The sequence below is a fragment of the Periophthalmus magnuspinnatus genome, chromosome 11, assembly GCF_009829125.3.
Source record: "Periophthalmus magnuspinnatus isolate fPerMag1 chromosome 11, fPerMag1.2.pri, whole genome shotgun sequence".
Classification (NCBI taxonomy): domain Eukaryota; kingdom Metazoa; phylum Chordata; class Actinopteri; order Gobiiformes; family Gobiidae; genus Periophthalmus; species Periophthalmus magnuspinnatus.
This window is the reverse complement of record NC_047136.2, coordinates 22,626,903-22,639,312: the sequence shown is the minus strand read 5'-3', so window position 1 is coordinate 22,639,312 and position 12,410 is coordinate 22,626,903. Positions and strand designations below refer to the sequence as shown.

Sequence of the window (12,410 nt, the reverse complement as noted above, 5' to 3'; positions counted from 1 at the left end):
AATAAAATAGGCCAACAACATGCAACAAATTTGGGTCTCTTGGGTGGTTTTTCATTACTTCTTTTGAAAAGCCATTAATGCCTCCAAAAAGAACAATGTTGTACCTATAGGGAGAAAACAGAAATGATAAGTTATTAGCTAACACACTAACACCTACTTTGAGGTGTAAGACTAACCATACTGACCTGATGAGTGTTTGTGTTAATGTGCCTGAGGGATTTGGGGCTTGGTACAGAGTATGTATGAACAACACAATATAGCAGAGTTGTCCTTGTGATACAAAAACTGTTAGTTATGACAAAACTGGGAGTAACATCTATGAGTGTGTGACATCTACTTCACAAAACTTTAGATCACATGCGCATTTTATCCCAATATATTTTTATTCACATTCAGCATAAAGAGTAGACAGACCTTTTATTAAACCTAATTATGTGATTTCACGTAGCCATAGGAAAATAGTCAAAATATACACACGCATTTTATTTACAAACAACCAATTAGCTTTTTATCTTTTTTGTCAAATATACACACATTTGAACAGTAAAAACACTAACTTCAATATCTGTGTAATCCCTCACTCGTCCAGGACTGATCAATCGTTGTCCAGTTGACAGATTTTTTTTTCTTTTGCCAGTAACTTAAATAAATTAATAATGTTCACATTTTTCATGTTATTCCAATACGTGTATCATTTGGGATATGTGTGTCACAGTGTAGAGGGCAGAGTAATGAGTTACATTTATCTACATTATAAAATTATCACTCATTTAAACAACAGTGACTTTCAAATCCTTCCTACCTAAAGATAACCTAAACAGATAAACACATGTAAATATTGCACCAAAATAAGAAAAGTCAACAGGAAAATTAAACAGGTTTCAACCTACTTCCAAAGGTGCAAAAGGGATAAAAGTACTTTGAAGATTTACCCCCATTTAGAAAGAAACACAATCTATAAACTGAAAAAAATCCAATCCCAAATGGCCATATTCTTCATGTTTTGACAAATGTTCTTCACAGAGATCTGATGTTTAATTCTTTTTCTGTAATGAAAATAACAATAATATTCAATAATTCTAGTAATGTTACATAGTATATTTTTAGGCATTAAGCATTTTATTTTACCTTTTCATCAGATTCATCATCACCTGCAAGCATTTAAAAGAGAAAGTTAGTCAGGGCAGAGAGAGGGAGAGCAAAATAGAAAAAGAGGAGGGGGTGTGACAAAAAAGTGTGAGAAAAAATAAAAAAAGAGAGAGTGGAAAAAAATAGAGCATGTGTGAGAGGGAAAGATGGGGAGACTAAAGAGAGATAGAGGGTGAGAAAGAAATGGAGAGAGGGGCAAAAAGAGAAAGCGTATGAGGGAAAGAGAGAACAAAGAGTGAGACAGAGAGATAACAATGAGACAGAGAAACAGGCAGGGAGAAAGAGAGCGAGAGAAAGAAAAACAGAGAGAGAGCTAAGAAGAGAGAGAGGCAAAAAGAGAAAAGTATATGAGGAAAAGAAAAAATTATAAAGGGGAGAGAGAGTGAGAAAGAGATAAAGAAGAGAGAGACAGACAAAAAGAAACAAAGAGTATGAGGGAAAGAGAGAGACAAAAGAGTGGACAGGAGAAAGAGAGATACACGGAGAGGGGGAGGGAGATTTTTATTTTGTTCTTACCTGAACCAGTGAAAGTCCAGGAGACAAACTTGATGAGGCCGTAGAGCACTAAAGCCACTCCCACCATGGCCATTGAGTCTTCGATGGATGGAGTACTAAAGCCTATGAACACATGGAATAAATGATTCTAGTGAAATGTAATCAGAACAAGATTTTCTCATTTTGTGGCCCAAAGGAAAGCCTGAACTTTAGATATAGATGCATATTTGAGTAAAAATATGAATAACTGACAAAAATCATTATTTAAAGGGCCCATATTACAGTATTTTCTTATCTATGTGAAATGAAACACAACTCCACGTATGTTTTTGAGGAGGTAACATCATTATATTATGGCTTAAAGCTCCTATTTGTGTAATAGAGGACCTTTAACTATTCAGTAAGTATTTGGTTTAAAAAGATTGAGAAGCACAGTTGTTTAATGCAGGAACCTGTCAGGAGCAATGGGCAACCAAAGTACAGAACCTAGAGAGAGGTTCTGATACAGAGCAAGACCATTTTAAAAGGAAATGTCAAAAATATGCCCTATTTGTGGGCTTCATTTTCATTAACAATAGTTCATTCGAGTGTCCAGTTTTTGTCCTACTTTCAGTATCAATTAGTGTTTGGGTACTGATCTTTTCACCACCCTATCATCCAGCTAAACCCTACATAGCTGGTATTTGTTGAATCTAAATTACCGATGACATTGAGGGTTACACTGGCCCGTCGTGTGCCCCCAGGATGTGCTGCCACACAGCTCAGCTCGCCTCCTCTGCCCTGCTCCAGTTTGGCCGAGTCTAGCTGCAGTTTGCTGCTTTGACTGTAGGTGCCGTCGTAGCCCTCTCTGTGGCCCGAGACGCTGCCCGATCCCAGAGGCGTAACGTTCCCTTCAGAGTCTGTGAGCTCCCAGCTGAAGTCGAGAGAGAGAGGGGCGAATCCAGACGCCTCACAGTGCAGAGTCACAATCTGTCCCGGGATGATGATGGGGGGAGGGGATGGGTGGATGGAGATGGATGGAGGCTCTGGGAAAGGAAAAATCAAAACATAAATTTAAGAGGATCATAATTGTTTTGTCTGGTAAAGATGTAGTGTAAAGTAGATTCAGTGTGTAATGTGGTTACAATCTAAGGTCGAATGTTGTAAGCGGTGGGTCTTTTTCATCCAGTTGATAGAAATCCACCAAGATACCCTGTTTTCTGACATCTACATCTGGGAATCTAAATTAAAATTGTCGCCACACGTATTTCTCATATGTCTTTTTGTAATTGGCAACTTTTCTTTTATTGAAATGTGTTATGTACCCTCTGCTATCAGCCAATAGCACATCTGGAAATATTCTCATGCAGAAACAAACCCCGGCCACCTAAACTTTTCCCGTGCTCCCAACCATGAGAAATGCTTTGTGGGGTGCAGCTGGGGAGTAGCAGCACCGCAGTCAAAGCTTTTTGAAACTCATATTGTGTGTCTCTGACTGTTTCTACAATGGATCTATTATAAAAGCTCTGCACTGCAACCATCTTTCACAGCACTTTACTATCATAATAACGAAGACCAATGTGTCCACAAAAAAAGCAAACCAACAGAATAACCAATAGAATAATTAGTGTGTGGACGTTGTAATAACATCAGTTCAGGAAATCTTAAAGTAATTTATAAACATACAACAGTATGTTTGTGTTTACTTTAACGCAAAAGATTGCAGCTTTGTTATAGATTATGGCAAATGTTCACCATCTTTTAACACTCTCATTATTCTTATACGAAGCACATCTCCAGCTGCTGTTTGTTTGTGTTGCGGGTAAACAGCTGTGCAATGCTGCTTGCTGATTGGTTCGCAGTATCTAGAGCATATTAATGGTTTCACAGCCATTTGCCTGAAAAATTGCCAAGATAAAGGTAAATTTTGTGAAAATGTGCAAGACTCTCGAGTGACGATAAAGCAGATCCACGCTGAGTAAAATTTAGTCTACTTATATGTTGAATTCTGTGTCCTCCCTCAATGGAGACCTATGTTTTCACAAAAGAAAGCAGATGCTCTCAGCCCAATGCCAGTTGAGATCTTTTTTTTTTTTAATTCAAGTTACAAGACAATTATTTTGGCCAATAAACAATTCAATTTATCTATTGAGTATCATCATATTCAATTCAGGATACATTTACAGTTTGATAATGGCACGCAAACTGTTAAAAGAACATATTTTCTAGCTTCTTAATTGGGATGCTTCTTTACTGCATTGTTAAGCTTGAGGCAAATGATGGCTCATCTGCACTCACTGTTATGTAAATTGTTACTATTTATCTAAAGAGGTGATATTTATTGATTTTTTAATTCATCATCATTCATTCTATTAAACTCCTTGTTTTGTTTTTTTACTTGCATTAGATATTACTGGTTTTATTATATATTTATATTTATTTATTCCTTTTAAATGGTATAGAGACTGCCATCTGCTTGTCTACAGATAAATTCATTGTCATACTGTGAAAAAATCCACACAACACATTAACACCTCCATGGCAACAGCCAGATGACAGACCCCCCCCCCCCCCAACAGAAAAGTTCCGCAGTTACCTCTATGCAGCACTTTGCATAATCACATAAGATATACTATATATTATAAAATACTTTAAAAAATATTATTACCCCAATTTACTCACCGACAATCTCCAGCTCTACTGCCACTTGTGCCAGGAGATACGGCACATGCACGGAGCAGATGTAAGTCCCGGACTGTTTGACTTTAGTTTCAGACAGGATCAGAGAAGCGTTCCCGTTCTGGTGCACACCCTCAAAATCCAGCATGGCTCCTTTATCCTTAATATCAGACAAGCGGTCGTTTTTTCCGTCGTAACCCAAGACCAGATGCCCGTTTCCCCTAAACTGATATCGCCACTCCACAGAAAACCCAGCACCGTGGAGAGGGGAGGAGGGGTCCACCCAGAAACTACAGTCCAACAGAGCAGGCACCCCCAGTCGGGCCGTGACGAAGACAGTTTTTGTGGTCACGCTCAAGATCACTGCAGTAAAGAGTGAAATGGCTTCTGTTAGTAGGAAAATGCTGTGTTCAATAAATACGTACAAAACTGAGATATTGAATCGTCAAGTAACATAAAAATGACAAATAAACTAATCTTATCTTTTCTAAAATGATTTAAGCCTTGCACAATATATCTCCTTTTAGGGATGGAACAAACTTCGTGCCACAGGATCTTGTGAGACAAAATTGCTACAAAACCCGTGCACATGTGTTTACATGTGGACTGGACAAAAAAGGGTTAAGAGCTGGGGAATTACATTTTTTGAGAAGGTGTAATTCCAAAAAGCTGAGGTACACTGACAGCAAAAATCTAAAATTAAGTAAAACAAAAATGTTAAGGGCTAAGTTGTGAGCCAAAGCACACGATTTATTGATTATAAATAATGACAAAATATTGTCTTGTCTCATTCTTGTTGATCCAATCGTAATATCTTGTTTTGTCTCATGGAAATTGTGTTTTGCCTCATCCCCTTTAAAAGAATTTACTTTAAAAATCCTTTAAGCACATACAATCACTGTGCTGGCTTTCTGGTGATGTACGTATAACACTGGTCACAGACATCTCTTTATCCAGGCCGTGGATCGTAGCTGCTCGCCAGTCGGCCTGGAGGTACAGGGGGCTCTGTGCAGAATCTGTGAGTGGCGCCACCCAGAGGAGAGAGGAAGGCTGTGGCTGGATCTGGTTGAGCTCACAGTGAGGCTTCTTTATGGAGCCTTCAGGAGGGTTCAGGGCCTTGTGGCACAGGAAACCAGAGGAGTCTAAAGAGGAGAGGGGAGAGCAAAGGGAAAATTAATTTAAGATATACTCAATAACATTGAAACTTTTTTTAAATAATCACTTTAAATTAAATTAGCTGATTTGCAAAACATGTTCATTTGCCAAATAGTTTTCTATACGGAGCCTAAAATACTCAATGTGTCAAAAGTACATATCAAAACAAAGACAATAGTAGCACAACGTTCCACACAGTAAAAGAAAAATTCAATTTTGTCAACTGGACGAAAAGATTAAGGGGGAAGACATTTCCAATATTTTTGTGCAGTTGACAGACCTGAATTTTGTCTTATGGCTCATATGTGGACAACTGAGGGATTACACAGACATGTTCCACATATTTATTACCTTTCACACTCAGTAACTAGGCCATATGCCAAATCTCGAATGATTTCTTCTGTGTTATTTGTGATTGTTTTTACTTAAAATGTATGGCAATTAATTAGTACAAAAAAGTGCGAGTGCTTCATATGTAAAATTTTGCAAATATACAACAAAATGAAACTCTTCAGCAGAATCCTGTAAGTCCCATTGTGCATACCCTGCATTCTGATAATTATAGGCAGCTTTAAAGACAATGACTGGGTTATTTAATTTACATAATTGAGAACCTGTGTGCATTAACCTGTAATGGAGAATGTGTGCTCGATGTCAGATGGTGTGTTCATAGTCTCCCTGTCATGTTGCTGTTCTTCCGACTTGACAAAAAGCAGAGCGTTGACTTGGTTTGCACCTGAAGCCAAACCTCCTCCTCCTCTGCTTTTCTCTAGCGTGTACCAGCACTCTATCACAGGGCAACTGGAGAGGCACCCTACAACAGAAATTCAACACAAGAGATGTAAAAATAAATATAACAAATACAATATACCAACATAGAACCAAGAGAGTGATCCTTGTTAAGTGCTAAAACTAAAAGTGAAACAGCTCAACATTTGGGTAAACATCATCTTGTGTCTGGGTTCATTTTCTCTTTTGAAACCTTTTCCTATTTCTACTAATTTGTATCATTTCGGTAACTGTCATCAAATAATCCTTTTCAAGATCACTATGACAACCTCTTACTGTCCTTTAAAGGTCATCTGTAACTTTTCTGCTGAGGCTTTGGCACCTGCTCCATGAGGATTACTGCTGTGTCTCGCATGCTCAACAGTACATTAAACTTAGGAGTGAATGTGGTAAAAAAAAACAAAACAAAAAAACAGAAATGCCACTCAATAGTTCCTGCGCATTTATCTATTTCTTTTCTATTTCTATTATCTATATGAATATAAAACAACTCCTACAACACGGCATGTGAAAATATTCAAGTTTACATCTTAGTAAACGTCATTTGAAGACCTAAACACATTGCACACAAAGTAGCACATGCAGATACAACAATACCACCCGTGTCTTCAACTCACCCTGTACGAGAGAAAACACCGCGAGCAAAGAGAGCTTGTAAATTGTAGAAAAGCCCGTCATCTTCGCCTGTTCTCTGTCCAGTGATGTCTGCACACACTAAAACACAAAGAGAAGTGCGCTTTCGATCGTTGGATTTCCCACCAAACTACCCCAATTCACTTTACTTTCACTTTCGCATTCTTTCAACTACGCCAGAGCACGGCCTAACTTCCGGTTGTTTTTGCACAAAGCTCCGATAGAAATATAGGCTAAAAATGTTGTTGAATATTTTGGTCTTAACACGTAAACACAGGCCTAGTTTACTCAAAAAGTGAAAATTATAAGTATTGTATTATTAACCCTCAACGCATCAAATTAGCCGGACAGTACCGCGCTCCCCACCACTAGATGTCGCCCTCGGCCAAGAAAAACAGGCTTCAGCATTTAGTCCATATTTTTTAATTATTGAACAATTTTCACAATAATGTTATAACATAATCAATGGACATTCTCAATTACTTTAAGCAACAATACCTTCATTTTGGCTTTGCTCAAATTTCATACTAAGAATTTGCCAGAAACCTTTTTAAAGGGTTTTAGAGTAGACAAACTATTCTTTCCTGATTTGAAGGACTTTGTGAGGACTTTCCCCATTCAAAAGATTTTATTTTTTTTTAAAATTGTAATTCCTTAATTGCTATGACCACAGAGGGTTGCCATAGCTTGAAACCCATGAATAGACTATAACGATACAACAACAATAATACTAGGCCTTTTCTTTGTTTGTAAATACATATAAGACACACCCATTATAAATCTATCTATTACAAAATGGAGTGGTCACGTGATTTACAAGAAACAGCGGCTCACGGACAGTTTGACTTGAGTCTGACTGATCCACGAGACAAGTAAACTACTGTGGTACGATAGAAATAATATTAATAAGAAGAATAAGAACAATTTCTGTAAAGAGTTATAGGCCCAGTTTATTTATATTCCTGATGATCATTCAAACCATTTGTACTGAAAATGTGTCTACTTTCGATTACTGCATAAGCTTTTTGAATCCCTTTTCTGCCTGTGTACAAGTGACGACATCGAAATTCTATTGGCTAGAATTTTTTAAGTTTCTATTTTCTGTGAACAAGGTTGTATCTATACATAATATGAGCCCCTGCCCTAACAGCCAGCATCCCAGTTCAATATCTAACTGCAGTATGTAAAATAATGAAGACTGTTTTTGTTTTGACCCTCCTGGCATTAGGGGTACATGGGGCAGTGGCAGGTGAGTTTATTAACTAAACTATCTCCTGACATGTTGTAGGCCCATATATTTAAGCATAACCTTGAACTTGTGAACATTAAAGCTTCTGATGTGCTGTTGTGCTTATAATTTACTATATAAGATTACGGGGGGTTGTTGAAGTATTTGGGGTAAAGTGTCTTGTCAGTAGATGTCCTATGCATGTTTTTTCCTCAGGGCTACTTTGAACCTGAAGCAGGACTGAGGGTAAAATAAAACATGTGGGGATATTGAGAACAATATGCCAAACAAGTACTCAATGTGCACGTGGGATTTGTTATCTGATTGTCTTCATGGAAATGTTGCTTTGCTAGGAATGCTCCACATTAAGGCTTTAAACATATCTTTCTTGCATTTATCAAATTTCAGGTATTTTTATTTAAAAAATACACAGGTCACCTCTCCACAGATCTAGTTTATGGCACTAACTGCTTGTCCCAATGGAGACAATTTAAGTTTGTCTCATCATTTGTCTGGTGTATTTTGACCTGTTGTATGTAAATAGTCATACTGCGGAACTTTCTTGACAAAGTGCTAACATCTCCATGGAGACAAGCGGATGACTGACCGTCCTTCAGAAAAGTTACATAGGCCACCTTTACATCCAATGAAAATATGTCTCCCCTTGTCTGCTGCAGTCACTCACTCTCTCACGTACTTCTACACTGCATCCAGAGGGATTCCATCTTTCCCTGAGTTTGTGACAGTTGGATTGGTCGACGAACAACCAATATCTTATTATGACAGCACCCAAAGAAGAGAGGTCCCCAAACAGGAGTGGATGGAGCAAACGGCAGATGAAGAATACTGGGAAAAACAGACACAGATATCCAGGGCAACGGAGCAAAGATTCAAAGCCAGCATAAACACTGTCATTCAGCGCCTCAATCAAACAGAAGGTGAGTAATATGTAAATGTGTGAGATTATTTAAGGGGCTCTATGAACCTTTTAAAAAGGAGGCTCCCAAAGCTTCAATATTCCAAGGTGATGTTGTTCCACAAAATGGCATTGATCTCTATGGAGTTGATGACCAAACCTAGTATTTATGGTAATAAAAACACCTGCAATAGAATAATTTAATTAAGTTAATACATAATATGACAAAGCAATAAAATTTTTATAAGAAAAGCAGGCGCAGGGCATTCAAGAAAACAAGACAAACAAAAAATACTAATAATATAATAATGATTTCCTGTGTTTCCTCTAGGGCCCCATATTGTTCAGAACATGTACGGCTGTGAATGGGACGACAAAACTGGAAAGGTTAATGGGTTCAATCAGTTTGGTTACAATGGAGAGGACTACATCGTCTTTAATCTGGAAACTGAAACATGGATCGCCCCAAAACACCAAGCCATGATCACAAAAATGAAATGGGACAGGGACGAGGCAAAAATTCAAAAGGATAAAATGTATTTGACTGGTGTGTGTGTTGACTGGTTAAAGAAGTATCTTGAATTTGGAAAAGAGTCCCTGATGAGAACAGGTATGAATGTGAAGTCAGTTATATCTCCTTTATGCACAAAGCAAGTTTAGAGCAAAACTCATCAACACAAAAACACACAGTGAAATAGAGACATAACTCATTTCAACTTTTGCTATAGTCGTTTCAGTCTTCTGTTTATAGGCGCCATTTTGAGTACTTTTCAACACTCAAAAGATGTAATATTTAGTTTTGTATGGTTAATTGCTCTGACAATGATGATAACTTTTCATCACTGACACATGTAGAAAGGAAACTTGTCAGAACACAAAAAAATTAAATGAATGAATTAAAATGATAATTACTCTGTTTATTGATTGATTTGTAATTGGTTGACATCAGCATTTTCTGGTCAAGTAGAAAGAAGAAACAAAACCCAGAATTACTTCCATATATATCAATGAGGACACAATAAAATGTCTGAACTATGTTTTTCACATATTGAATTGGATTTAGATGAAAAAGTTTTCACAGTGACCTTCTCTTACAAGTAACACTGTTTATCTGTGGCAGTGGATGTTGTATTTCATATGTAAAGTGTTGAAATTTACATGAGAACAAACATTAGACTTTAGACAGTGGACATTTCTATGAATAAAACAATATATTAATAATATATCTTATCAGTCTTGTTGTTTCCATTAAATACCAAAGTGAAACATCCTAATGGTCATATTCTGTTTGTCAGAGCTCCCCACTATCTCCCTCCTGCAGAAGTCGTCCTCGTCCCCGGTCACCTGCCACGCCTCAGGTTTCTACCCCAACAGAGCCATGCTGTTCTGGACTAAAGATGGACACGAGCTCTATGAGGGCGTGGACCCCGGGGAGATCCTGCCCAACCACGACGGGACCTTCCAGAAGAGTGTGGAGCTGGACGTGTCCTCGGTCCCACTTGGAGACTGGGGCAGGTACCACTGTGTGTTCCAGCTGTCTGGAGTCAAAGAGGACGTCCTCACACAACTGGACAAAGACAGCATCAGGACCAACGGTGAGTGAAGGGCTGGACAATATGAAACAATTCTAATCACAATTAAAAAAAGAGAAAGAATTCAAACCTGAACTCTGCTCCACTTTTACTGAGGATTGGCTGTAGACATCTCCATTAAAAAACACAACGCTGATCAATCATTGATGATTATAAAACACTAAATCTCACCCTGTTCAAATTCAGTGAACTGTACAGCCCTAATGGTGAGTGACAGAAACAGCCTCCACTGTACTGTATGTGGCTCAGCGGTAGATCTGTAGTGGACATGCATCATAATCTGCCACTCCAAATGTTTCTCTCTGTCTCACATTTATTGTCCTGACTAGTGTTTTGATACTAACATGTCAAACTTGATTTTGATACTAAGAAAAAGCTTCGATATCAGATTCCAGCTTTAGCATTTCGACTATTATATATTTTCTTAAATATCCTTAAAACTATTCCAGAAATATCAAAGTTTGTTGTACGTATGTGACTGACATTAACGACTCTTGTCTTGACAAAACCTGCAATCTTTGTATTTCTCTTTTCTTTCAACAGAGAGGAAAATGCACATGTCTCCCATCAGTATAACTGTCTGCATAATCCCTGCACTCGTGGTCTCTGTTGCTCTGCTGTGCGCTGTTGTCCTCTTCCTCAAAATCAAGAACTATGGGACAGAGGGTAAATGCAAAATGGATCTTTTATTTTTCTACTATATTTGTATTTGTGCTAAATGTGATTATTTTCTTATTTCAGCAAAATCTCCACTATATCGTGAGTAATATTTGATAATTCCAACATGATTTGGTTTGATTCTCTGCAGTTTTGACTTGAGTTTGTGTTGTATGTGTTTATTTGCAGCTCCATCTTACTCTGAGGTTGAATCTCATCCTAAAGCCTGAATAAGCAACACACATATTGCACTAACACTTTACAGTCCTGGTTTCAGCCCAGTTTAGACCTAAAGTAGACTTGGTTTGGTCCTGTTCAGGTCCTGATTTAGTCTAGTTCTGGTTTAAGTTCAGGGTTTAGTCCCAGTTTAGGGCTGCAACAATTAATCAGAATAATCATAAATGACTTCTTAAAATCATGGACTAGTTTAATAATCGTTAATATTTTTCTGGAACATAAACAAACATGTACCAGGAAAACATTTGATCACAACAGAAACAGCACCATTATTAAATCAAAATGAGACGGGAAGAAAGTTTATTTTGAGATATTTTGGCTTGTCGACTACTAAAATAATAGTTGCAGCTCTACAGTTTTGAACGTTGCAGTGTGAAGCGTTAGTGGTTAAACAGAGTGGAACATCTTATCTGCTGCAGCGCGGGTTTGAGTCTCCATCGTTTGGCCAAAAGTCTCTACCACTGTATTCTCGGATACTCTGTTGTGTCAATAAACCCTAAAATGGTCCAGAAATAATAAAAAACACACATGGAGAACTTAGTTACAGCTTAATAATGTCATTGTATCTTTTTAAGTTAAGACGACTGTAGTGGACACTTCTTAAGCTTTAATAAAATATATTTAATAGCTTTAAACAAAATAATCTTTACTTCTTCTGGGTATATGGCTCTCACATTCATAAAACAGGATGATTTTTACTGGACAGTTAGAAACCACAGTGTTGTAACAGCTTGTTTGTGAAATAATAATAAATAGATGAAAATAGACAGTGAGCGGTGCCACAAACAGGGACAGTGATGTAGTGATTGTCAGTGTTTGCATGTTCTCCCTGTGTCTGGGTGATGTCCTTTGAGTACTCTGCTTTACCTTATCAACCTGAACATACACAATAGACCCCTCC

General features: G+C 37.7%; 2 protein-coding genes across 3 annotated transcripts; one reads left to right on the top strand and one right to left on the bottom strand.

Moving 5' to 3' along the window:
- Positions 1-364: 364 nt before the first annotated feature.
- Positions 365-7,057, bottom strand: tapbp.1 (TAP binding protein (tapasin), tandem duplicate 1). Its single transcript, XM_033975709.2, has 8 exons — positions 6,864-7,057; positions 6,086-6,271; positions 5,196-5,444; positions 4,306-4,665; positions 2,346-2,669; positions 1,666-1,767; positions 1,129-1,151; positions 365-1,046 (listed from the first exon to the last, which is right to left on the bottom strand). The coding sequence occupies exons 1-8, from the start codon at positions 6,922-6,924 to the stop codon at positions 1,035-1,037; spliced, it is 1,317 nt and encodes a 438-aa protein (XP_033831600.1). The 5' UTR covers positions 6,925-7,057; the 3' UTR covers positions 365-1,034.
- A 961-nt stretch (positions 7,058-8,018) lies between these two features.
- On the top strand, positions 8,019-12,034 carry LOC117378995 (H-2 class I histocompatibility antigen, Q9 alpha chain-like). Of its 2 annotated transcripts, XM_033975710.2 has the most exons (7): positions 8,019-8,128; positions 8,785-9,045; positions 9,355-9,633; positions 10,319-10,618; positions 11,159-11,281; positions 11,357-11,374; positions 11,462-12,034. In XM_033975710.2, exons 1-7 carry the CDS (start codon positions 8,071-8,073, stop codon positions 11,500-11,502), a joined length of 1,080 nt encoding a protein of 359 aa, XP_033831601.1. In that variant the 5' UTR covers positions 8,019-8,070; the 3' UTR covers positions 11,503-12,034. The 2 variants fall into 2 exon arrangements, with proteins under 2 accessions (XP_033831601.1, XP_055081078.1); XM_055225103.1 differs by lacking the exon at positions 9,355-9,633.
- Positions 12,035-12,410: the final 376 nt, after the last annotated feature.